At 41.2% G+C, this 26,287-nt stretch overlaps 1 protein-coding gene across 4 annotated transcripts in view; it reads left to right on the top strand.

The window, feature by feature from the left end:
• The first annotated feature begins 1,492 nt into the window (after positions 1–1,492).
• MOCS1 (molybdenum cofactor synthesis 1) overlaps positions 1,493–26,287 on the top strand; it is a 33,733-nt gene continuing 8,938 nt past the window's right edge. The window contains exons 1-8 of one of the 4 annotated variants that reach the window (XM_026059852.1): positions 1,493–1,577; positions 10,466–10,598; positions 11,293–11,460; positions 17,802–17,966; positions 22,310–22,371; positions 23,652–23,763; positions 24,106–24,218; positions 25,007–25,117. In XM_026059852.1, the coding sequence (XP_025915637.1) occupies positions 11,304–11,460; positions 17,802–17,966; positions 22,310–22,371; positions 23,652–23,763; positions 24,106–24,218; positions 25,007–25,117 (720 nt within the window). In that variant the 5' untranslated portion in view covers positions 1,493–1,577; positions 10,466–10,598; positions 11,293–11,303. Of the gene's footprint in view, positions 1,578–10,465; positions 10,599–11,292; positions 11,461–17,801; positions 17,967–19,555; positions 19,677–22,309; positions 22,372–23,651; positions 23,764–24,105; positions 24,219–25,006; positions 25,118–26,287 lie in introns of those variants that run through there. The other 3 variants (XM_026059853.1, XM_026059851.1, XM_026059850.1) reach the window with 3 other exon arrangements.

Raw genomic sequence — 26,287 nt, forward strand, 5'->3', positions numbered from 1 at the left:
ATGTTTCTTCTCAAATGGCTTCAGCTTAAAAAAAAAAGAAAAAGAAAAAGAAAGAAAGCAGTGGTGTGTTAAACCTTGAAGTCTTTCTGTTAGTTTCTATCCAGCCTAAAGACTGAATAAAGTCTAAAGACTAAAGACTGAATTGGACAGAAGAAAATGTTTTGCTGCAGAGCAAGGATTTAAGCAAAATCTGACTCAGATCTGAATCTGTATACACGCGCATACAATCATGTCTTGAAATACTAGCTGACACAAGTGATTATAAAGCCAAGCTACTGGCACGTGAATAAGTACTTCATAGCTCAAATGCTGAAGGGTTAGGTCTTCCGCTACCAAAAGCAGAACTTCTCATCGACATCTCAGCAGAGAATTACTGGTTTTTGCAAACATGAGTTCCAGATGTGAATACCCATGACACAGTAGTCTGGTAATTGGTAAATCTGGTAACAAAATGACTTAAGCTGGAAGAGTTATCAAAGAACCAGCATGGATTAATTGTATGAATATACAAAGGTGTGAGTTTGACTCTTAACAGCTACAGCAATGCAACAGTTGAAAAGGTCATAGAGTAAGAGCAGTAAGAGTCATTTAGGGAAGCATGTGTCTTTTACAGGAGTAACTGACAGGGGAAGGGGAGTAAGGCAAACTTTTGGGCACTCAAACCCTCCTGTGGGTCTGTCAGAACCAGCAGATCCACATTCAGATCAGCTGAGTTTAACTTGGTTGTGCGAGTCCAAGCACTGCAGGGAGTAGGCAGCTGGTACCTACCATCCGGAGCACGTGGACGCTGGCCAAAGAGAGACGGTCCCGAGGTCGCCGTCCCAGGGGCCTAGAGGGAAAGGTCAGGGGCCGCTGCCTTCCCTGGGAAGCACTGAGAGGGCAGGGGACAGCCCAAAAGGCAGAAGAAACAGAAATAGTTTTCGTATTTCCCACAAAAAAGGAATATTTAGTTCCTGTGCCGTCTTTTGACAATATTTACAGATTTTCCTTGAGGCCCGGGACTGAGGCCGCAGAGGGAGTCACTGTTTCCACCAGAAACGTCCTCCAGCGGCTGCAAGGCGGGTTTCGGGTGCCCCGCCGGGGCTTGCAGCAGTACCCAGCGGCCGCGGCCGCTCCTTGACGCCTTTCCCCGGGGGCCCCGGGGCGCCCACTGCGGCCGAGGCGAGGGGCCGGCCGGGAAGCCGTTTGCGCAGGTTGCGCCCTTGCCGCTGCGGGACGCCAGGGCCGCGGGAGGCGCGCGCGGGCGCTCGGGCAGCCCCCGCGCCACCGCCCTGCCGTTCCCGCCCTGCCGCCCGGGGGGGCGGACTACAACTCCCAGCATGCAGCGCCGCACCTGCGGCCGCTCTCATTGGCTGCCGCCTCCGCCCCCCCGCCCGTGTGACGGAGCGGGGCCAGTGGCGCCCCCGCAGCCCCCGCGTGCTGGGGACCTCCGAGGCCCTATGGCGGCGGCGGCGGCGGCGGCGGCGGCGTGGGGGCGGCGCGGCGCCCACACGCTCCTGCGGGGGGCGCTTGGGGCCCCGCCGAGCCGCGCCTGCACCACCGGGGCGCCGGTGAGGGCTCCCTCCGCCGCGGCTCAGGTGAGGCGGGGACGGGGGTGCCGAGGGGTCCCGTTACAACGCGGAGCTGCAGGGGGAGGGCGGCGCGGCCGTTAACGGCCGCGAGCCGCTGCCTGCGGGGAGGGGCGGCCGTTAACGGCTGCGAGCCGCTGCCCGCGGGGAGGGGGCCGGGGCTGTGCGGCCGCTGCCCTTCGGGCCCCAGCCCACCGCCCCCCTCCTCTGCCTTCAGCCGGATCGTGGAGAGCTCTGCCCCGTACACCGCTTTTTGGGGGTGGGGACATTGGTTTTGGTGGGTTTCCGAGCGTGTCGCAGTCCGTTGGCTGCCCCAGGAGACAGGCAGGGGGCCGGGAGCGGGCTGGCCGCAGCGAGGCGGGTGGCAGTGAGGATAAAAGTCGATTCACTGTGGTGACTGGGGCACCCAGGCGTCTTTTAATCGGGAGTTACCTACCTACGAAGGGACCTTTCAGTAGCGTTAGGGTGCGAGGTCGTGGGAGAGCAGATCTCTGCCTGGCGTGGCTTCGAGGTGGCCCTGTGGGTAGTGGTCTGTAATCAGAGTGTTCTGAATTGGAAATCCCAGACTTGCGTTTTGCAATTAAAATTAAGAAAATAGAAATCATGACAGCCTATGTTTAACAAGCCAGGCTTCTTTTGGTAGGTTTTTCTGGGGGAAGTTTGGATTTGAGAATTCCTCTACAATAATTGTCTGTAATATAGTAGTACTTTAACTGGAATCTAGCMGGACGCCACTGAAACTGAATGTTCTTCTGCTTTGTCCAAGCCCAGATTATGAAAACAGGGTTAAGTGATTTATATAACAATGAATTAATTGTATGAATCTTGGGAGCAGGCAACAAAACTTAATATGGAGTAATGTATAATTCTATGGGCTTACTTCATTTTGTTTTAAATATAAGGGTGAAATTTCAGTCTCATTTACTGTACTAGTTCTGCATGCTCTGCTAGACAAAGCAGAGATTACACAGTGGCATTTGATCTGCTGAAGTCAAAGTTAACTGTAGTTCTGGGGAGATTAATGGATATGTTCTGAGTGGCCCTGTGAGCTATTTGTCCATCTATTTGCATGAAATAAGCAAGTGTTGTCCAGATCTGGCTTCTCCTAGTTTAACTTCAGGTATCTCAAATGAATTCACTCTCTTTGTGTCAAAACGCAAGAGAAAAAGCTCCACAGAAAGGCACAGATTCTACAACTGCCTGAAAGAAATAGGGCATGACATGGGGAGTAATCCCAACTGACACATGATTTATTGATTTACTTGTGATTGCATGGCTGGCTTTAACAATCAGAAAATAACCTAAAGGTACCAGTGACGGTTTTTGGGTCACCAAATTGAATGCATTCACTACCATTTATTTATGTGCAGATTTTGTACATTTCTTTATTGAATGCTTACTTGCCACAGTTATCTAGGGAGCTTATTGAATTTCTTTTGTCTTTTTCTAAACTGTATTTTTTTTAATCAATTCTGATCAGAATTACTTTGTATTACTTCCTATAAATTGAGTAGTTCTAACATGCAGTCAGGAATACATTTGAAAGAGGTCGATTACAGTGTCCAGCTCTGAACCACCCCAACTCCCTTTAGGGGAGAGAGTGACAGTGGTTGAAATTACAAGATGAGTGACTTGTGTGTATGGCACAGTAGCTGTGATGAGTGCTCTGGAGCACTTGCTGAAATCCTGCAGGGTCTGAGAAGCAAACTAATGCAAAAGCAAAGACAGTGCAAACTTAGTAACTATAATGTTGTAGCCTTTGCTCCTGTTCTCTATTTTGCCTGGGACTCCACCTGTAGAGAGGAGTTAGTGTTGTTCCAGCCACAGGGAACACTGAAATGTTGTTTCAGATGGCTGTGGATATTCAAACATCCAGACATTCAAAACAGTTTTGAATACTGTTTGACCGTCTCCAGGATTGGATCTGAAAATGTTCATGGGTTCTGTTTAGTTTCATGAGCTTGCATTGAGGTGGGGGATGGAAAGGGGAGAGGAGAGAAGTAGACTCTCGTTCTGTATTTCAGCCCCTTTTAAAATGGACTGCAGCTCCCTTATATTTCTCAGGCAGTTATGGATAAAAGGACTCTAATGCAGGAGCTTCAGAAGACAACCAAAAGACTGCATCCAGGGCCCCTCTTGTAAGTCTTTAGGTTAGGTTAGAATCAAAAGAGGTCAATGTAGCTGCTGTATTGATATTGTGGGGTGAGGGGAAGCACATTATGACCTTTTTAGCATATTCTCACAAAGTTTTTTTTAGATAGTGAGAGAGTGTCAGCATGCATACTACCCATTCAGTATCCTTCATTCACCTTCATTCATCCTTAATAATGTTTTCTATGAATGCACGGTAAATTACTTCCCCCAGCAGAAAAAAATAATAGTTTTTGTTTGTGTTTTTGATGTCCATTAAGGCTTTATAATATTCTCTCTACAAAATATATGGTGAAAATGGATGTATTTATAGATGTGAAATGCTACTGACCAGCTAACCGGACTGAGCAAATCTGAGGCTGTGAAAATGTAGATAACTCTTGAAGGTAAAAACAAATATACCTGGGAAGCTAAGGACAAATTCTTTACAAATAAAACATGAAACTTGATCAGATTATTTTTGAACTGGTTGGTCCACATGTTTGAATCTCTTTAGATCTTGGCATTTAAGATACAGTTGTCAGTCTTGGAGATATGACTTTCATGTTGCACAGGGTAGAGTCCTTTTTTCAAATAATAGATAATGGCAGGTAGCGACAGGCACTCTGAGAACATCAAGTGTTTTCATGCTTTTTTGGTTGTGTGCAAGCATTTCTTGACTAATTCACAGTTAACAAAGGAAAATCTGGTGCCATTCTCTCATCTTGCATACATGATGATACCTGCCCAAATGGTATTCTTGAATTAAAAAATGTTATATAGGATTAAGTTTTTCTACTACAAAACTGTATTTTCCAGTACAATAGGAAAATGTCATTTTTACCTTTTTATTGTAAGCTAGAGATTTGCAGGCAAAAAACAGTATTTTGAAACAGAGGAGGAAGATTAGAGGGCTTTTAAGGTAATAAGGCTTGAGAGCAATAACATTAAGGGAATGAGCATCCCTTTTTTCCCTCTTGCAAGATGCATCATTTCCAGTAAAGGGCTTTGACATCCTGGGATAAAGTTTTATTTCAGCCTCTTCCAGCTGTTCATTAGTAGATCATGTAACTCTTGAACATAATCAACTGAAATTTTCTGCGGCATCAATTAAGTCTTTGCTGTAGGGATAAAGAGAAGAGCCTAATTTGTCTAAAAGGGTCTAATATGGACCTTATTCTTGGCCGGTCATGTTGGAAGCTCTCCCTGCCCTAGAGCTCCATTTTGTGGGGAGCTGCTCAAAGTCCATGTCCTTTCTCTGCCAGAAAACCAGAACTGTAGCGTTCTGGTTAAGGTCTGTGATTGTGCCGCAGCTACAGAGCCCTCAGAAAAATATTTGTCTTGAACTTCTCAGCTCAGACCTCATTCTGGCATTTAACCTACCTAGACCCATTTCAGCCTCTGGGGTTCACTAATTTGCAGGCTGAACAAGGACACTGTGGCATCACTTCCCTACAGACCAAGGTATTAAAAGTGCAGCATGAAGCAGGAGAGCTTTTGCTGAGTTGCCTCCATGATACTGAGACAGCAGCATTAAACACTGTTGTGAGGGGGCAGCACTGGTGCATAGACTCAACCAGGGCTGCCAGAGCTGAAAGAGCCAATCGGGTTTGGCAGCAGGAGCAGCTCTAATGCTGTTATAAGTAGGTAGGTTGTGGGGGTCCCTAAGGCCCGTCCAAAAAAATTATTTGCAAACATTAGTGTTTCCAAGTGCACAGGTTTCAGTGGGGATGAGGTGAAGGAGAAGGGCTATAGCAAGTGCAGTACTCTGTTTTCAGCTTGATAAATAGATAAGAGCTGCATTCTCTTCCCCTTCTGTTTAACTTAGGCTTTCCAGTACCTGTCAGTTTGTGGTGTTCCTGATGGTTGTTAATATTTCTGGTGACAGCTTCCAATTTTGTTGCATTGTTAGAAGAGTTCTGTTGGCAATTGCAGGTGAATTGACAGGTCTGAAGGGCTGATGGCTTGTCAAAATATAGCTGCTAGGTGCAGTCACCTAAACTCTTGTTCTTTCAGTACTAGTATAGAACACAGGATTGACAGCCCAGAGAGTGAAATTATTTTTTCACAGATCAGATACAGCACACTCAGTGACAGGGCCAACTTCTCCTATTAGCAGAAGTGTCCCCTGTCAACTATGGACAGAAGGGAGTGGGGGCTTGGGGATTAAAACCATCCCTTTTGGGTGAAAAACAGTTGTGCTGTTGGACATTGATCTGTTAAAATACCAACAACCACCTCTCTTTTCCAACTGCAACTGAACTCCCCTTTCCCTGCAGTCTGGGAACTGCAGCAGGCAACTCCAGCTTTCTCCCTGCCCTGATAGCTCATATACAAGTGGCAAGTGATTTAGGTCCAACCTCAACCTATACTTCTCCTTTAGAAAGTCGTGCCTACACAACGTCTGAAAGCGTGCTTCATCCTTGCCCTGAGCTGCCAGGAAAGTTTCCGCTTCTGACCCTTAACCTTCCCTGGGGAATTTGATAAAAATATGAGTCAGTTCTGGGTGCGGTGGCTGGTTTGGTAGTACAGGGTCCACTCCCACTGGAGCTCAGACTGAATACTATTGAACTCCTCTTGCATGTCTCCTATTTCCTCCCCGCTGGCACCAAACTGGACAGAAACTGACAGAAACTGAACCAACAACTTAGAATTTCTATCTTTAGTTACTTGTTCCTTCCAGACAAACCCACCTCTGTATACAAGAAGCTGACGGAAGGAAGTTCTAGAAGCTCTGGAGAATTCCTGCCCTTCCCCCCACCCCCCAATCCAAACACTCCTATGAATTTTGCAGCAAGAGAGAAAAACCTATTTCCAAAAGAAACTTTACTGACACCAGCTGCCTGTTGAGTGCCTGTTCTTATATACTGCTTCTTGATAGTAAACCTCAGAGTAATTAATGGAGGCCAGTATTCCTCAAGTAAGACCTCTTTAGCTTCCCTGTCTGTAAAAGTCACCCAGCAAGTAGATGGCAGAGCCAGGAATAGAATTCTTGTCTCCCGTGTTGCAATCGGTGGTGGCTCCTTCAGGGTTCAGGGTCTGAAGTGGTCCAGTCTGGGTCAGACTAGCATGTTGACTGTAGGAGTTGTCTTCAGTTACTAGAGAAACAGTAGTTAACGTAGCTGGGTATTGTACCTTTTCCATACCGAGACTATTTCTAACTTTTTTTCTCTCTTGACTTTGAAAGCTTTTAACTTCTCTTCCTGAAACTGCATAAAGATTTTGAGATGATAATGAGAGTATTAAGACTGATAAGTAGATCACACTTTGATCCACTAGCAAAGCATATATCAAAGAGAAAAGCAGCATAAGTACTTCTGTTTCTTAGTTATAAGTGTGCCTCTAGCACAAGCAACATTTCATTAACCAACCAGCTGTACTTTTAAGGAAGCAGAACAATGTGCATGTGGGTTAATCATTTAAATTGTAAGCTAAAAGAGCCTAAATTTTGGAAATAGGAAATTACTGTAAGCAAATTACTGTCCTTGAAAAGGAAGTKTTGGCATCTATTACATAAAATCATTAAAATATCCCTCTTGCCTCCCTTCTGTCAGCAAAGGACAACTGTTTCTTTCTCAATCATTTATACCTTCTACAGGACCAGGCTTCCTTACCAATGCCGCTTTAAGAATGATGATATGAATCTCCTGCCTCCCTGTTTTCAAGTGTGCATTACAGGGATGAAAAGGACTGGAACAGAAGTGGAGTGTTCCTACAAGAAGGACTAAAATAATAAACATGAGAGTGCTTTCCCTCTCAAATATGAACACCTGTCTAAAATAATGGGAAGGAGAAGATCAGAAATCAAGACTGGCCAAAAATGCAGTGTAGTTTTCAAAAAATAATTTCATGTTAAGATTTTTGAGGTTGGCAATATTTAGAATGTCTTCAGATTTAGTCTGTTCAGGATTGGGTTTTCTAGTAGGGGGACAAGCAAAAGTGAGGTCTGTATATTTAACTGGGCTTTTCTACTTAAACCTTATTTGTAGTCTAAGAAATTCTTGCAATAAGTCCAGCTGAACCAGCATTTCTAACAAAGTAAGCTCCCAGCTTCTAATTCCCTAGCAAAAGTAAAGCTGTACAGAGCTTACAGACAGTCCACAGGCACTCAGGCGGCAGTGTTTTCCTGATGGGAATGAAAAATAGATGATTTGTTCTGCCTGTGCACGTTTGTCAGAAAAGATTCAGATGTAAGAATTTGTGGAAGTATAAGCAGCAAGCAGAGCTGTGGATTGATCAGCTTTCACAACTGTTGTCATTGACACCTTTGGTACAAGGATGGAAGGTCAGACCTGTGGAGTCTAGTGTTGTGGTGGTTGAAAAACAAACTGAAAGAGATTTCTTCCTTCCTGCAGAGAAGCGACTACTTTGAAACTAGTACTGCTGTTTTATCAGGGTTAAACAGATGCTTTCTGAGCGCTGAAGTCGGCCACTCTAACTCCTTTATATTCTGTAACCCCTACATTGCCTGGATTGTTTTGAGAGAGCTACTTATCTAACCACAAAGCCATTCAGATCCAGAAGTGAAGTAGATAGTTCAGAGACTGGTGGAGAAATCATGCTGCCAAGGAAGGCTGCTCCTGCTTAGCAGCTGTGGTGTTAGCACAGCTGGAATCAAAATTGTTTTTGCTGCTAATGGCTGAAGTTGGGCCTCTCCCCAGATACCCTTTGCTGTCTTGGCTGATCTGTTTGCTGAGGTTTTCTTCCCTCTGTTTTCTGCACCTCATGTGTCTGTCTTTAAAATGCTTTCATAAAAAAATGTTTTGAGGAGAGATATTTGGATTATTTAACATTGTAGCTGACTATTTCTAAACACCTTGCTAGAGCTATTTCTAAATACTGTGCTGGATGAACTCCTACTGTTGGTGTTGACCCAGAGCCAGGGAGATGATGGTCACAGCTGTGTGTGTTTCTGCCCAGTCCCTTGGCATCATCCCGTATGTGCTAATTTTAGTATTTCTGGAGCTCTCTCAGGTCTATCTTACTCCAGATGGAAATTGTGAGTTTTGCTCAGTAAGTGTAAATATCAGTTAATGTGTAATTTTGTCCATCTCCTCATTCTACATCTTAAATTTATGTCAAAACTTTATTTAATCCTTTATCTACTGCAGTCTATCATGACTAGCCAGAATGATTTTGACTGGAGGTGCAATTTTGAAGCTGATTTATTCCCCCCCCCCTCACTTTTTTAACTTGGTAAACACCACTGTATCCAGAAATGGTTTTGTATGTACTGTTTCACTGGATATGAAGTTCACTGTACTTGCAGAAATCCTTTAGCTTTCTTCCAGCTTTCTTAGCTGTCTGATAAGTGTCTGCATATGGTTAAATAACAAGGATACAGTGGGGGTAGTTAATTTATTTTGCTCCTGTTTTCTGTTTCATTTTGTGATGCAGCTGATGCCTGTCAGAATTATTAAATTGGTCTCCTATAAAATGTTAATTTAACTGTTATTTAATAGAGGAAAACAGACCAGACTTGGTGGGGTTTGGATGATGGTGCTTGTGGGTGTTTGTATGTGGTGCCTAAATCAAGCATCAGCCAGCTGGTTATATGTTGGTGAATTTTTGCTTTTCTGCGATGTTGTGATAAGAGTTGGTTCAGTTTACTGCATGTTTTGCTTCAAGTATTGAAACATTTTCCAAAAGTAGCTGAGTGGTTCCAGCTGTGCCGTACAGATACAGAAAATAGAGTTAGCATGGTAACTTCAAAGCCATGACCTAATGGCAGAAGTGAAAGTCCCTGCACTTAGACCTTGCTGTAACCAGCAGTGTTCCGGTGTTGTCTTCAGTGATGTTTTAAAGATGCTTGGTATAAACTTTAACTGTGTTCTTTTCCAATAGCAACTAGTAATTTGGGATATTTAATTTGATACCTAAATTGGTTCTTTAGGTGGTTTAAGAAGTTCTGGAGGGCAGATATTCAGAGCTTCCTGAAAATGGTGCCCCTCTAAAAAGATGTTACCCTGGGTTTTAAGAAAACAAAAATTCTAAATAGAAATCATGTTTAAGAAACGATTAATAACAGTTAATAGAGAGACTGTTAAAATTCCAAGTCTTTTTATATGGGCTTGAACAGCTGGAATGTTTTGGATTGTAAATTTCTGTTCCAGTCCCACTGCACCCTATATATCTGCCATGTTTTTTTCTGAGACAAGATTTCTAGTAGTATTTGGTTGTACAGATTTGAACAAGAAAACCTTGCTGGAAATTGTCTTGAAACAGATATTATGAAACATACTGTCCATGGCAGAAATCTGTTCTTGTATTGACAGGATGTTATATCTTGAACATGAAACTTGGGATGGAGACGAGCAGAGATGTAGAGTTTCATCAACTTTCAGTTCTCTTGCCCTGAACTTCAGGGACTGTCGTGTATAGCTTCAGTTATCTGAAGGCTGTAGTGAGACCATGGGGGTTCTTGGATCATCGAACCTAGGAAGCTGAGAGGCATATTTGAAACAAAAGTGTGCCTCATACTCTGCACAAGAAGTCTGAAGCAAATGTGGCAAAGCGGCTATATCTTAAAATACAAAGGGCAAATATGTAGTACAGTTCTGTGGAATTAAGTAAGGTGTGAAAATTAAGCATTAAGTGGTCAGTTTGGGCCATAAAGAGAAGCCATGGGATTTTTTTGTTGTTGTTCCACTGTTCCTGTGGAAAAATGGGATAGTAATTATCTGTTGAGTTCAAAGTTAATATTTATACAGCAAGCTGATAGTGAAGATAACTATTCAAATATTTTGCACCTTTTTTTTTCCTCTCAGGAATTGCCAAGCTCAGGAAAAGGACATTTCCTCCTGGAACATGCTGTTCCCTTCTCTGCTTTCTTGACAGACAGCTTTGGGCGTCAGCACAACTACTTGCGAATTTCTTTGACCGAGAAATGCAACCTCAGGTGTAAGTGTCTGTTTTCTTTCTTGCCCTAAACTCTTATGCAGAAGCAGATAGAACCATGTTGTGCAAAGAACTGAGTTAAGGTCCTTCTTGTGTTGGCCCTGTGCTATGTTTCTTGTGTTGTGGAAGTAATGATAAAAATACTTAGAGACTGATTTTCAGCTGAACTGCCAGTGGGGTGGGGAAGCAGGAGCAAGAGGAGGGGTCTGCCAGAGACTGATGAGATGACAGTTCCCATGCCAGAATTGGTGGGGTTTGGGTGACGGTGCTTGTGAATGTTTGTATGCCACTGCCTGAAACGTGTGATAAGCACGAGAGCTCACACCCAGGCAAGTTCTGTGCATTTGCACAATTATGCCTGCAAAGTTTAGGACTGGCAACGTTCTCATGCTTGCCAGGTCAGTTTGTCTATGTTTTGAGTTCAAGTTAGATAGCAGGAAGATTAGCCTTTCCTCCCAAGTGTGGATCCATTGTAATTTTGAGATTCATCAAATTAGTATTGTTTTTCTTATGAAGGAAGCCAGCAAATTGTTGGTAGATTGCTTGTTAATTTGGTGTATGATCTATCTGCATTTCGGCAAGGCAGACTCATTGACTCTCATTGAAGGCAGTTGCACTTGGTGCATTTTGCCTGTCAGTCTTAGATTGACTGTTGCTGATTCTTTCTTGGCATGTATTTCTGGATTCTTTGTTTCAGGTCAGTACTGTATGCCAGAGGAAGGTGTTCAGCTGACCCCTAAATCAGAGCTACTAACTACTCAGGAGATAATCACCCTAGCCAGGCTGTTTGTGAAAGAGGGTGTAGAGAAGATCCGACTGACAGGAGGAGAGCCGCTCATCCGGCCCGATGTGGTTGATATTGTGGGTGAGTTGCAAACAAACAAACTGTTTCAAAGTGGCTATATATGGATCCAAGAACAATGCTTATAACTATCTACTGATATAGTCCAACAACCTGAAGAATTATTATATGTAACATGACAGTACTTTCTCCCAGTATTGTGAAATGTAACATAGTTCCCTCCAGAAAACTCTCAGTTCTGCTCTCCTGCTTGGATGGAACTTCTGTTGCTTCATACTGCAAGAGTTAAACTTAACGTTGTCTTTATATTCAGCATCTACTAGAATAGCTTGCAGTAACACAGCATTGAAGTGAAAAATCAGGGATCGATGTGACCAAGTCCTCACTGGGAAGGAACAGGTGATACTCACAAGCTAGAGGACAAAAGAGGTATTTTTTTGATAACAGATGTCGTCTGCTCATCTGTGGTTAGTCATGAATCCAGAATCATGAATGCCCATGCTTATACAATTATTGCTGAAAACTATAACTTCAATGGGAGGTAAATTACTGGCAAATTCTTTGAACCCTATCTCCTTTTAATTGGCATGTGTTGATTGATTGTGCCAGTTTTGTCTTGAGCCAGCTGCTTTTCTTCCCCCCATCCAAAGTCTGGTATGTTATGGATGTTACAACAACTTGGTGTTTTAGATGTATTAACTCTATGTAGGCAGGAATTTAGTAGCTACCTATTGATATAGTGAGCTTTGCTGTGGAAAACAGTTGGTCTCTTTGCTCCAGGTCTATTTTGTTCAGGAATTAGAAGAGTTTTTGGTCTTTTCTAATGGAAGCAGCAGAACAGTCTAGTATATAGAGCTGACCTGCTTAGAGCTGGAAGAAGAATGGCTGGAGTGAGCTGTCTTGGATTCTGCTTGAACCTTTGTTATGAGGAGTCCTGAAACTGTACTAATTTCATATGTTTGGAACTCTGTGGAATACCATTCTCAAGGGCATTTTGCCCATGCATGGTAGCTATTTGTATTTATGATTGAGAGAACTATGTGCCTTTCAAGAAACCTGGTGCTTATGTTTCTCTCAAGAAGGCATTCCCTATCTCCAGTAATAAAAGATGTAATTATTTTTAGCTGGCTTTTGCCAGACAGAAGGGGAGTAATAGGTTGTGTTTTTAAAAACTAGTAAAGCTTTTTAAGCTTGGCATATAGTGAATAAAAATGAATTGAAATCAATAACATCACCAGTTCAGTGCAGAATTTTCTTTCCTAGTTTATGTACCTTTTTGATTTATCAGTGGTAGCTGATTGCTTTTTATACCCAAATGCTGTCCGCTGTGATGTTTAGGGTATAGGTCGAAGTAGCCAGTTCACTGCGAAATAGTCTTACATTGCTGCGATTCTGAAGTAATTGCGAAGGATAGAAGCTTGTTTTGTATGTTTTATTGTAGTGATATAATTCTCAAAGGCTTGTTTTTTGTAGCTAAAGGAGGGAGATGGATCTTTTTGAACCACCGGACTTTCATTATTCTGCTTGTATTCTTGCTCGCAGCTGAACTTTGGCAGCTTCAGAATGGTTATTTTAGTGGAGGTCAAGAAAGTAGTCATCTTGGGATCAAGACAAGGGATGTTAAGATGATTGTCCTGTTGCATTAGCTCATTGTGTCCCAAAGTTGTATTAGCCTGGCTGTAATATACGTACGTATGTATGTATATATTTTTTTATATCTATATATCATTATATATGATCTTCTTAGCACAAGGTCATTAAGAAACTATTCCAGAACTGGATATCTCAAACTCTGAAAATTTCTACTTTGTAATAGTACTTCTGGAAAGAAAATGCTTATCTTGTAGACTGAGGTCATTGCAATGTACTGACAGCAACCAACAAAAATGTTTATTCCATCCTGTACCCCAAAGATGAGAGCTGTGCTTGTCTAGGAGGACCTTTCCTGGCAATAAATTCCTTACATGAGCTGCAACCTTAGGCCAAAAACTGTTTTTATATTGGGTACTTTCTGCTTCTTGGGCAAGAATTGAAGAAGCAAAAATGGTGTTGATTCAGGAGCAGGAGAATTATGGGAATTGTGACTCCTTCAGTAAGCTGGTGTTTAAAAAAAAAACAAAAAAACAAAAAACTTCGCTAGAGTAGGAAGAAGCCAAGATACATTCAGAAGTTCTGCTTGATTTCTCTCTTAATGTGATTCCATTAATATATTTGTATTCAGTATTTGCACTGAAATATGAGCTGCAGTGGATTAAAGGGATACTGTTTTACTGTACTCTGAAAAGCCTATTTGTGATCGCATAGCTGGAAGAAGTTGCTCTGCTTGGATTTTGGATTCTTTACAATAGAAGTTTTGAGTTCTTCAGGATTTCTGAAACAATCTGGGATAGAAAAGTTAATAGCACCTGGTTTACATGCTCATATTTCATAACTACCAGTGTTTGGTCTATTAATTCCTTATTTAGTGCCAACTTGCACTTGTGGGATTACTTTGTTTAGTTTAATATCTGCATCCTCTTTGAAATATGTTTCCATTGTTAAGATGTCATTACCCTGGTCAGGTCTTAGTGACTTCAACAAGCCTGCTGATCAGGTCATTATAGAGTGTTTTCACACGCATGTTTTCATGACTCTGTGATCTAGATTTCTTTTTTTTGTGGGGTGCAAGAGTTGCAAAATATTCTATACTATTAATTATACATTGCAATGCATGAATTGTTTCTTCTGGAGATTCATTGGAAACTGTTAGTATTTGCCCAAAATGAGTGCCTCCATCCTAACTCCAATCTCATGGCTATTTTAAGGAGCATGGTGAACTCTGATGTTGTTTGAAAATAGTTTAGCTAGCAAATAGTGTTAGGAGATAACATTTTTGAAAGACTGAAGGCACACTATATTTGGAAGAAAAAAAAAAAAGGTTAGTAAATGCTTACTGTGGTCTTCATTTATTTAATATTATACAGGAGAATGTTTCTCTAATTAGCACAGCATCAGCTCTATAATTCCAGACCAAATAAGAAAATCCAGTAATGGTACAGATGTAGTAGAGCCAAGTGTTCAGTGACTATGCTATTTAAGTTTTCATAAAAATGGGCATTTAAATGTCAATTTATTTACTTTTAACTCTGCACTACAATAGTCCATACATATATAAGCATGAAATGATTGAGTTAAAATGGCCTTTCTGATATTTATATGATTCTTGTCCATAAGCATACCTTAAACTGTAAAAGTTAAAGGTTTCATAGTTGTGTTATTGTCTTGTTTCTAATGTTTCTTACTGATGGAAGACTCAAATCTCAGCAATATCTCTCCTTCTAGAAGGTTTATAGAAGCTGGCTGCAATACCTCACTTGCTGAATAGGGTTGAGGTTTAAGTCAGGTTGGTTTTCAGCAAACTTTTCTCTTACCCATAAATTGTCTATGAAATACCAATAAAGTTCATGAATATTAATCATAGAGAGATTATTACTATGACATTTTCCTACTACTTTGAGTCAAACATTTTTTTTTCTCTCAATGAACATATGTAATCTGAAGGTACTGTAGAAGAGACCAGGTTAATTAATGTCTATTTATTCAGAGGCCTGCTGCAGAGGGCCTGCACTGCCTGCGCTCGAGGGTGTCGAGAGGATGGGACCAGACTCTTTTCAGTGGTGCCCAGCGACAGGACGCGAGGCAACGGGCACAAACTGAAACACAGCAAGTTCCATCTGAACATGAGGAAAAACTTTTTCACTGTGAGGGTGACAGAGCACTGGAACAGGTTGCCCAGAGAGGTTGTGGAGTCTCCTTCTCTGGRGATATTCAAAACGCGCCTGGATGCAATCCTGTGCAATGTGTTCTACGTAACCATGCTTGAGCAGGGGGGTTGGACTAGATGATCTCCAGAGGTCCCTTCCAACCTCAGCGATTCTGTGATTCTGTGACRTAAACTGTGACTCAGCAGCTAACACTTGCTGAAAGCTAAATCATGTCCTGGTGACTGCTGAAAACATATGTTTGAGACTTTTCTGAAGCAGTTGATAATGGATAATGGAATATAGAATCTATCTCCTTTGGGATATTCCAAGTTTAAATTAGCACTGGACTTTAACTGTGTGATAGCTGTTTATTGTCTTCTGAGAGATAGAGGCTTGTACAGGAATGGACTGACAAAATCATTTTTCTTTTTTTGGGGGGAGGGAGCCTTTTCATAGGAACATACAAGTTTCAGGAGCAAAGTGGTGCAGGGTAGACTTGTTAATTCATATATGAGGAGGTAAAGTTTCCTTTCTAGCCTCAAGCAGGGGAAATACAAGTGAGGAAACTGTTGAAAGAGTATTTGCAGGAAACTCAGCAACTTTAGGGGGATGCTTGTGATCCTAAAGGAAAAGTAAATGTAAAAGTGTTTACTTGTTTGAGCCTGATTGTTAGTCTCTTCCTTCATGCTATTGAATTACAGCATGCGTTCTGTTTCCTATTTTACTTAATAGTTTTTATCAGTTGCCTTCACTTGTGCTGATTGTTGCTAAAGCAATGACCAAAGATAAGCAAACGGACTCTATACAGGACAAGGTGTGTTACAAAATTATGAAATCCTTTTAACCTCTATTGAATTTAGAGGTCAATGAGCCAAAAATCAGGGGACTACAAATGTTCTACTTCTTAGTTTGTGCAAGTAATGCAGAGTGTACTAACTAGTCCTCCTTAACTTGCTGGTGTTTAGTATTAAGTCTCCATCTCCAATTTCTCATACTTGGGTTCTGTCCAGCTGTTGTTACAGATGGTTCCCCATATTAGTGGATTCCCAGTGCTTTGTCGTGTATCTTGTCCTGTTATCTGAGGAAGAAAAAACATTGATCAGAGCAGCTGTCTGCACTAATTGACCTAATCAGCTGGTGCTTTTTTTTTTTTTAACAATAAAAACAGTGGTGTTCCTATGCTTTCCCCCAGCTGCTGGTTGCAGTGTGTATCCCCTGCTCTCAAAAAGGCTAGGCTGCTAGTGGTAGCTAGTGTTAAAACAGTTTTTGGCAAACTTGAGCCCAGTAGTGCTTAGCCTCTACGAAAAGGTTATTGTTGGTTTGCGGGGAGGGTTTTGAGAAGTGAGTAGAAGAATGCTAGAAAAATTCAGCTCTTAGTAAAAACTTTTTCTTTTGTTATAGTCTCAGGTTTCACATATCTTTACAGGGCTCTTAAGTCATGTTACAAATTGCTGCTTTTGTAAGCTTCAGCATCTCTGGTGTGATCCTGTTTCTTCCATTCCTGAGTCCTTGGCTGAGCTTGGGGTGAATATCTTCAGAACAGCTGGGAAGGGAGATAAAGCAGAAGCGAATCCATTATCAGCATGAAGGAATAGGAGTAAAATAGGGAGGAAAGATGGGACTATGAGACACTTGTACTGTAACTCAAGCCGTCTCAAGAATAAGGGTTCTTAAGATATTTCTCAACTAATTAGGGTGCAGGCTATGAAAAAATAGAGAAGGGAAAATAAGAGAGAATGACTTTACTGTGGTTCTGCTTCTGCAAGTGGTTTATGGTGTTTTCTTTTTTCTGTTTGTAGTGATAACCAGAGGTTTGAAGCCTGCCCTCTGGAAATCTAGTATGGTGGTATAGTGAGGATTTCTGCATTTGGCTTATGAGGAGGCAGCTGTTTTCTAAATTTTAACCTCATGATAGTAATGATTTCTTACGTGGTTTTCTTTTGTTAGCCATTTTTGAGTGTCCTGCATTAGCCCTCCTCAGTTGGCTGGGGTACTAATGTCGATGGTGGAAAGATTTCCATTGACAAGTGGAAGTACTTTTGTCTCCTGCAAGCTGTTACCTCAGATTCTCTGTATGGCTCTGAAATGTTGATCTTTCTCTGTCTAACTAGGAGTATATGTGGTGGTTCTTTCAGTAGTTAAAATCAGTCCTGCTGGCAGCTACTGCTGGGTTAAAACTGATTTTTCTAAAGCACAGCAGGATTAATGTTGCTATATAAATGCAGGTGGTTCAGGTGTCAGGTGCAGAAGTGATGGCTAGCTGCTTATTATTATTACAGAACAAAGAATTCAGTTTGCCAAGCTAGATTGAAAAAAGAAGGGAAATAGAAGCTACATAGAATCAGAGGCCTTCTTCCAAAAGCAAAGTAGCTATTTACTCTAATAAGTGGAGACCAAAATTAGCGTGTATTTTCAGTGTTGTTCATAACCACTTTTGCTTGCAACAAACTACTGTCTTCTATATCTCTTGAAATGGATTCATGCTAAAACATGGCTCTTAAAGCAGTACGGCTGGAAAGAGGATGAAACTCTGAAGTGGCCATGTTTTCCTCACATCTTTAATGACTTTTTTTGTTTTGCAAACATTCTTTTGGGTTTTCTGTGTAGCTTACAGTGGAATTCCTTCCTCTAAAGTATTCTTTTTTTCTTTTCATTTCCTAGGTCAACTGTACAAGCTAGAAGGGCTGAAAAACATTGCTGTCACAACCAATGGGATCAACTTAGCCAGGCTGCTGCCCAGGCTGAAGGAGGCAGGACTGAATGCCATCAACATTAGCCTGGATACTTTGGTCCCAGCTAAATTTGAGTTCATTGTCCGGAGGAAAGGTATAGGCTTGTGTTCCAAGGCAACTTTGTTAATACTTATAGTAATGCTGTGAGTTGTTTGGTATCTTTCATTTTCATGCTCAGTATGGGGGAGAAATGAATAGCTATCCTTTTGAGGCTGGGAAAAGCAATCTATACTAGCATGTTTGATAGGGGACTCTTTCCTTCTGTCTATAATCCTTAGGCATGTAGAAACCCTTTATTCAGAACTGGTGGAGCAGAGGATGCTAAGCTCACCACTGTCTGTGGCRCTGTGACTTACATTTGCCAGTGACTGACTGAGTACTGGTTAGTCATGGAAATCAAGAGGACCTTCCAAATCTTGTGCAGGTCTCGTGCTGCTCTTCTTTAACACTGTTAAACACTATTCCCACTAAAGCAGATGAGGACTTACATGCCACAGAAACTGAACTTCTTGTCACCAACAGCAGCAGTTTTTGGAAGTCATAGTGGGACACCAGCAATGGTCTCACCTGTCTCTATCTCCATTATTTTTTTCAAAGGAAGAAACAGAAGCTATGCCTGAGCTCATTTGAGGAAGGGTGCTAATCTTGTAACTTCTCTGATTGAGCTAGTGATTTCAAAGCTTCAAAAATGCTTTGGAGGTGCCTGGTGTTACGGATTCTTATTTAAATGAATCCTAAAGCTCAGCATGAAGTTCAACACAAATGTTTGTGTTTTCTTCCAACCTAAAACTGATTTGATCTTGCATCGTTCTATTTCTGTCCAGTAATGCAGCTTTGGCAGTCTGTGAACTTCTGATTTAGACAAAACCTCCAGGTAGCCACTAGATGGTGCAACAATGTCAGCTAAATCTTTAACAAGGGATTTAGAAGTCTGGGATGCGATGAGAAGTAATTTCAAYGTTTGAATCACTCCACTGTCAAATCGAAGTTCTGCTGACAGGTGCAGAAAGATGTTCTTGTCGTCTTTGTCTCTGGGAGTACTTCTTCGGGTTTCTAAGTCATGGTGCAGAAATCTGTCCCTGTCAGAAATAAATCTGACTCAAGCATTACCCTTCTAGCTTAGGCTATTGCATTAATGGATTGTGTTATGGCACAACTGGCTTGCAGAGAAGTATCTGGGAGTATCAAATCACAAGTAGGTGTTGACTATGCTCTCTCCTTCTGCTCTCTGCATCTGAAGATTTGCTAGTTTGTGACATTCACTGGAAACAAGTTACTCCTTTGCTACTGAAGGGAAAAACTTGATCCTGTAGCTTCCTGATTTATATGGCCACAGCTCTGCATATCTGATTGGAAGCTGTTAGGAATGTGCTGCTTATATACTACATCTCACTAAAAGTTGTTGGAGAATTTATATGAATGTTTTTGTTTTTGTTTTTCTTTTTTTGTGTGTGTTTCTCTTAAAGCAAAAAAGGCCTTTAACCACAAAGAGGGAAACTGTTCGACCAAATAGCATAGAGAATGAAGAGGAAAGTTCCTGTGACTCCTGATATTTTTTAAAGAGGAGAATAAAGTCTCCAAATCATTTTTTTAAATAGAGATCAGGTGAAAACAATAATATTCAGTGTGGTTTTTCTTCTTAAGGGCTGAAATAATGTAAAAATACTTTTTATTGTTTTTGAGGGTTTTTTATTTAATAGAAGATTTCCAAGTATGGAGTGAGCAGAGAATAAAGTGCCTGCCCTACTGTGCTACCCTGTCTCGTGTGGCAGTTCCAGAGGTGACATCATATAGCTCTATTAAGGTGAGAGGGATTCCAGCTCTAGACTCCTACAGGCTGATAACTTCTATGGAGGGCAAAGGTGGCATCTGATTATGGAGCTAACCAAGAACTCAAGAAGCTTGGAATCAGTTTTTCTGCTCTTCTGGGGACTAGTTCTAGGATTTTAGGAAAAGCCGGGAATTGTGTGTCTTTAATGGAGATTACAGAAGGCCTACTTTTCTTCCCAAATGTTTGGGGATAAGATAAAGACTGTGAGATAATCAGATATTTCACAGAAACAAAGTTAACCTCAAAATATGAAATGCAGTTATGGATTTTCATTTATTCTGTAACAAATTTTTATTTTAAAAAATTACCCTGCCCTCAAAGTCTTTTAAGTGGAAACAAGCTCACAGTTGTTATTATCAAAATAGCTTGCTTTGTTGTTGTTGTTTGTAGAGATTTTTGAATAGTCATTCTAATCAGCACTTTCATGCTAGTGTGGCAGGAAATAAGGCGCAGAACTGGGAAGGACATTGATTTAGATCCATTGCAAACTGTAATCTTCTTCATACCACTCTAGCCAGCTGAGCCCAAGCATGCGAATATTCAGACATGCCTAGTTTTCCATCTACTGCTTGTTTGTTTTTGTTTCCTGGCCTTTTGAGTCAGTGTCATATTTCTGAAGTTGCACACAAGGTTTTCTGAGTTGTTGCTGAGCTTTCTGATCCCTTTTGTGGCTCTGGGATGTGCTTGCAGCAGTGTATTATCTCTCTTCCCACATTCAGTCTGCAAATTTGCTTAATTGAAATGAAAGCTACCACTGATGCTACAATCTTCCTGGTGCCTGCAAAGCAAGTAGGTGATGAAAGAGCAGGGTGACAAGTTACAACCTCAGGCAGTTATTTGCAATAGTTAGTTACTGTTCCCTCCTTGCTTTTCACCTCCCCCTTTTTTTTTTTTTTTTTTTTTTTTTTTTTTTATAGCCAGACTAGCATTAGGACCTGTTTGTAAAACAGCATCTTCTGCTTACCCTCTGTCCCTCCATGATAATACCTGCTCTTTACCAGCCAGAAAGCAGTTATGTGAAAGCTTTGTGTCTCTCCTTTTTTCTGATTTTGAGCATAACAATATTCTGTGCATCTTAATATTGAGTGAGCAAGCTATAGTTTGCTTGCAGTATACACCTACAGATTAACAAAGGCATGATCTCTTCACCAGAGAATTTGAGTTTTCAGTAGAGAAAAGACAGGGAAAGGAGGGTGACAGACCTACACAGAAAAACATATAAATAGGACCAACACAGGGAAAGTCAGCACAAACTTCTAGAAGATGTTGCCCTCTTGCTAGTATATGTATAAAGTACTTATACTCTGGGGCTATAGCTGTGGGAGTAGGAGCTCGGTTTCATGTATTGTTGGGTCTCTCACACCTGAGTTTACAGTGCAGAAGAGGAAGGGCACTTAGTGCTGTGTTTGTGAATGGCTCTTCTACCCCATCAGGTACTAGACTAACAGCTGTGCACATCCACTTACCAGAAATTTGTACCCAGTGATCAGTAGCTTTCTGTCTCAATCTTCCTACTATCACCTTGTTTCTTCTCCAACCAGTGAGTGTGGCAGGGAAGGAATAATATCTTGATGAAAGGTCTTGACTTTGTTGAAAGTTGACAGAAGGCGTGGTTTGAATGAGAAAGGAGTTGAGTGTGGGGTTTTGGGGTTTTTTTTGGTTTGTTTTTTAAGGCCTTTGGAATCATAAAGTTGCATTGCTGCTTTTTTTAATTTTCCAAATCTAGGAGGTACATGTATGGGTGAAGGCATTTGCCCTAATTTAACTATATCTCTGTGTCTGGAAGCAGTTGACAAGTATAGTCCACACTTAAGTAGGGTGAGGATGAACAGTTCATTCCTTGAAGTCATTGCAGTTTCTGATATATTTCATTTCTTTTCAAGGGTGAAAGGTCAACTGAATTGCTTTCCTAAATGCTCTTCCTCTCACCACCACCACCCCCCCCCCCCCGTGCTTGCCAAATCCACATGTTTAAAGTAGTGATGAAGATCCTGTAAAATGCTGCCTCTGATCTTCAAACCAAAGGGGCTTTGGGAAGCCAACTAAAGCTGTAGCTAGGGATGAGCACAGAACTGAGGATTTTTTTTTTTCCGAAACCCTCCCCCCGACTTTCCATTTTAAATTAACTTAGCAGCATTTTAAGTGTTCGATTTACAACAGTGAGATTCTGCAGTTTTAACAGACACATGCTATTATTATCAAATAAACATTAATTTAGTATTCTTTTTTCATTGCATCTGGAGGCAATTCACAAATGTTTGCCACTCCCTTTAAGAAGGACATAACACAAGGCAAAGCTGAAGTAAGGGAAGTGGAGAGTCATATATTAATGATACATGGATGCCTAAAGCTGCAGAAAAGCATCCTAATGTTTTTGACTACGCAAATGCCAGTTAAAAAGCCAGATCTTAGTAACTTGACCTCAGTCACATTGGCAGCCTTTAGGAGAGGGATAGAACTGAAGTTTCATTACTTGCAGCTCTATGGCCTGTCTACTGAATCAGATTGTTTTTATTTCTTTTTTTTCTTGTCTAGTATTTAATGACCTCCTTTTGCATTCTGTTTTTAAACAAGAAAAATACAATTTTATTCCCCTTATATTTTAGGCTTTCACAAGGTAATGGAAGGAATCCACAAAGCCACAGAACTAGGATATCATCCTGTTAAGGTAAAGCCAGCGTTTGTTTACTCTGGAACTGTTGTGTTTTGCCATAACTTGTGATGAAAGGTACAACTCACCCCATGAGGATTTTTTTTTTCCTCTGTCAATAATTCTTGGTAAGACTTAAGAAAAATTTTAGTCAATTGAAGGTCACATCAGTAGGTAATAGGGGAAAACTCAGATAATCTCCATGTGCAGCTGAGGGTATGGGTTCACACTGTAGCAAAGCCTGTTGATTGCCTAGCTACAGGCGTGATCCTGCTTTCTGCTTGCCTGTTCCCACCCCCTCTATTGAGCCACCACTTGTCTGACCTGTCTGTGAACTTGGCCAAGGGAGTTAACAGCCAGAAGACTACCCTGCAGAAAGACGTTAATAATTTTCTCCTGGTTTATCTCCTTGAAACACTTAAAGCAGAATCTGATGAGTGTCAGTGCAAGGAAGAGGCAAAGGGAGTTCTCCTTTGGGAGTGCAGGTAGATCAGCTTAGCTGTAAAATTGAAACTTCACCCTAACTCAGCTGTTTGTAGTTCTGAGCTACAACTGTGATTCCTTGCAGTTTCTCCAGTGTTTTTGGAAGATCAATTATGTCTAAGTGGTTTAGACTGTAGAATTATGGGAAACATTTGAAATAAAACTAGATTTTATTTTTTTCTGAAAAATCTTAAGAATCATGATGCACTATGCTTAGGATATACAGCTCTGCCTTCCTAACAGTGCTTTAACAAATTCACGGCTGTCTTTTTCTTTCGATAAAGCAGAGAGGACCCAAGGCTCCAATGTAAATACAGCTTATGAGGAAAGTGCAGAAAGCTCAGTTTTAACTTCTTTTTGGAGGCAGACTTAACTAGTCATCCTTCAGCCTGTGACTCTGGAGTGCTATGTCAACACTTCCTGGTTTAGGGCATTTGCCTGTGATCTGCTGAAGTAGATCACGTTGCAGAAGGTGTCCTGCCTGTACTTTCAAGGAAGCAGGAAAATGTAGCACTGGGGAGTGGAGTTGTCATTTTAGGCAGTAAAACTGCCATACTTTAAATGGGTAAGATGATGCATTTGTTACCTTGCTTTTATTAGTCCTCTGTTTAGCAAGGCTAAAGTTCAGTTAGGTTGGATGCAAAAACTGAAAGGTGAGTGTGACAGAAATGATCCTCTGCACCATATCAGACCTGCCAACTTCTYTAATCATCTTTTCTATCTACCTTGCCTTGCCTGAGGACTATGAAACCCTGTGCAGGAGATAAGAAAGTCACGCTCTGCTCACTAATTTCAGGTGACTGCTTTTCCTTCAGGTAAACTGTGTGGTGATGCGAGGCTTCAATGAGGATGAACTGCTGGGCTTTGTGGATTTCACAAAGGATCTGCCCCTTGATGTGAGGTTCATAGAGTACATGCCTTTTGATGGTAAGCAGTCCTGTTTGAAATTCTTCATGGAGTTTGGGGTGCCTTGGACATAAGTAAATTATCTGGTGGTTGTGTTTTTCACTCTTTGGGCTTGTTTCTTGAAGCTTTGGTGAGCTCCTGTAGAATTGCCTCAGGTTTTATGTTAAATGKTTTGGTTTGGTTTGGTTTTTGCAGTTCATCTGTCTTCCCTGGATATGTTGGAGAAGGATTAGTTATAGGATTAGTTGGGTTTGGGATACCTATAGGGACAACTGAAATTTGTGGAGAATGGAAAGGTGGTTCTTCCCTCATCAATAAAATAAAATCCACAGTCTAAAGTTATGCTAATTTTGTTAATTCCAGGCAATAAATGGAATTTCAAGAAGATGGTGAGCTACAAAGAAATGCTTGATACAATTAAACAACGATGGCCTGAATTGGAAGAATTGCCCTGTGAAGCCTCCAGCACAGCCAAGGTGAGGGTAGACAAAGAGCATGTGAAATGTGCTCCCATTCTTCCCCCTCCTGCTGCCCAAAATCCCCCAAGTATGCCAAGTTCAGCATTTTATATTTGACAAGCAAAGTGAAAAATGCTCAGTATAATAATTCTGTGATTTTGGTCAAGCTGCCTTCATGTGGTTTGACTCTTATTAAACCCTGGTTGTAATCTTTACCTCTAGAAACACTATGTGTTTACTGGATGCATCTGTCAAATATAAAGAATAGAAAGTTTATATCCTTTATTTGCAGCTTTTGAAACTTTTTGACAGTCTGTGTGTATGCATCTATGACTGATGCAGATGAACAAGCCTGATGAAACAGTTATTCARTGAACTAACAATATAAAAGTGTATCAGAACACATTTTCTTCTCAGTAGTAGTGTGGTTAAAGATTAGCTAAAGCAAAAGCAAATAATTTGTTTTCTTTTGAGAAATTGGCAAATTGAGAGGGAGCGTTGTGGGTTTTGTGTAATATAGGTACAGCAACCCATTGTAAATTGAATGGAACTGAGTAGCTACGTTTCATTTAGGCACTGAGCAGCAGATGCATCAAAACTTAAACTTTCACCCTACTCGCATCATTCTTTTGATCCACCCCAGGTCTAGAGAAGGCAGGCCTTGGATTTTGTGACAGACCCTTGGGAAGAGGAAGCCCAAGCTATCTTTTTCAGACCAGATTTGATAAAAGCCTGAAATAGGCTGAGCTTTTAAAACAAAGAGGCTATTCTAGTGTCTCCTTTTTTTCTCCGCTGTGTTTCTATAGAGTTATAAGGTGCCACATTTTCAAGGACAAATCAGTTTTATCACCTCAATGTCGGAGCACTTCTGTGGATCCTGCAACCGGCTGAGGATAACAGCAGATGGAAACCTTAAGGTTAGTAGTGAAACATGAATCTTTTTGCTTTCACACTGCTAAAGTAGTTTTGAAATTCTTCCCTTAAAAGTAGCTGTGATGTAAGGTAGGATGGAAAGACACATAATTATTACCAGCTCACTCCAGCATATTTTTCTTTTGTTTTCTTGCTGTTCTTGCTGTACAAATTCTTGTTCAAGCTTGTTGGGCTGCTAGGGAGATGTAACATCACCTTTTTTTGGTTTCTCTGTTTTGTTACCATAGTTAACTTGAATTGTAAAATGTTGGTTGCAAGACCAGTACATATAAACATTTATTTTAATCTTTGATTCAAAATCATCTTAAACATGTGACAAGCAGATGATTTCCCATAAAAGAGATCCAAGCAGCTGTGAGGGCTTGGCTTTTGTGTTCTACAAGGATACTGTCCTGTTTCACCAAACATCTTCCTGCAGTCGTCTTCAAGGGCAGCCTGTACATTTGCTCAACGGCTGTAGAAGGGGGAGGGGGTACTGTTTCCTGCCATGTTGAAACTGGCAGTTTCTGGAGGCAAAATTAAAGTTTTCAATTAAAAATTGGCGCTTATATGTTGTCACCTGATATTGACAACAGCTGTGCTGCTGTCTAATGTCAGATGACCCAGGCAGCCTGAAGGCCCAATGAGCTTAGGTTACATAAACTTCCCAAGCTGTGTGTGTATGTATATGGAGAAAGAGATAAAGAAAAAAATCTTCCATAAACATTGTTTTTCCAATAGGCTAGGCCTCTTCAAAACTATTTACATTTTTAAAAGATGACATACAGTAATAACAGAACTGGACCTGAATGTACAACACTGAACAACGGAGCCCTAAAAGTACAGTTAGAAGGATGATGAAGGTTGATCAGGAGGAAGGGAATGATGAAGTCTGCAAAGAGAACAGGAAAAGGAGATCAGCTACCCTATAAACTGAAGCCAAGCTATGAGAGTTGATTGTCAAAGAATTCTTCTGTTGCATAGTATTTGCATGCAGAGGGACATTTGCCAAAGTGGAATCTGCTCAGTTAGAGGAGGAAAAATTAAGTAAAATCTGATGAAACTTCACTTCCTAATTTTGGTGGGTTTATGTTAGTARATTTTCCCTTTTGAGGAATCAGGCTTGTGCAGGCAAGCACAATGACTGTGAAACATAGCCATGCTGTTCTGTATGG

This window comes from Apteryx rowi, unplaced genomic scaffold, assembly GCF_003343035.1.
Source record: "Apteryx rowi isolate R43461 unplaced genomic scaffold, aptRow1 scaffold_160, whole genome shotgun sequence".
Lineage (NCBI taxonomy): Eukaryota > Metazoa > Chordata > Aves > Apterygiformes > Apterygidae > Apteryx > Apteryx rowi.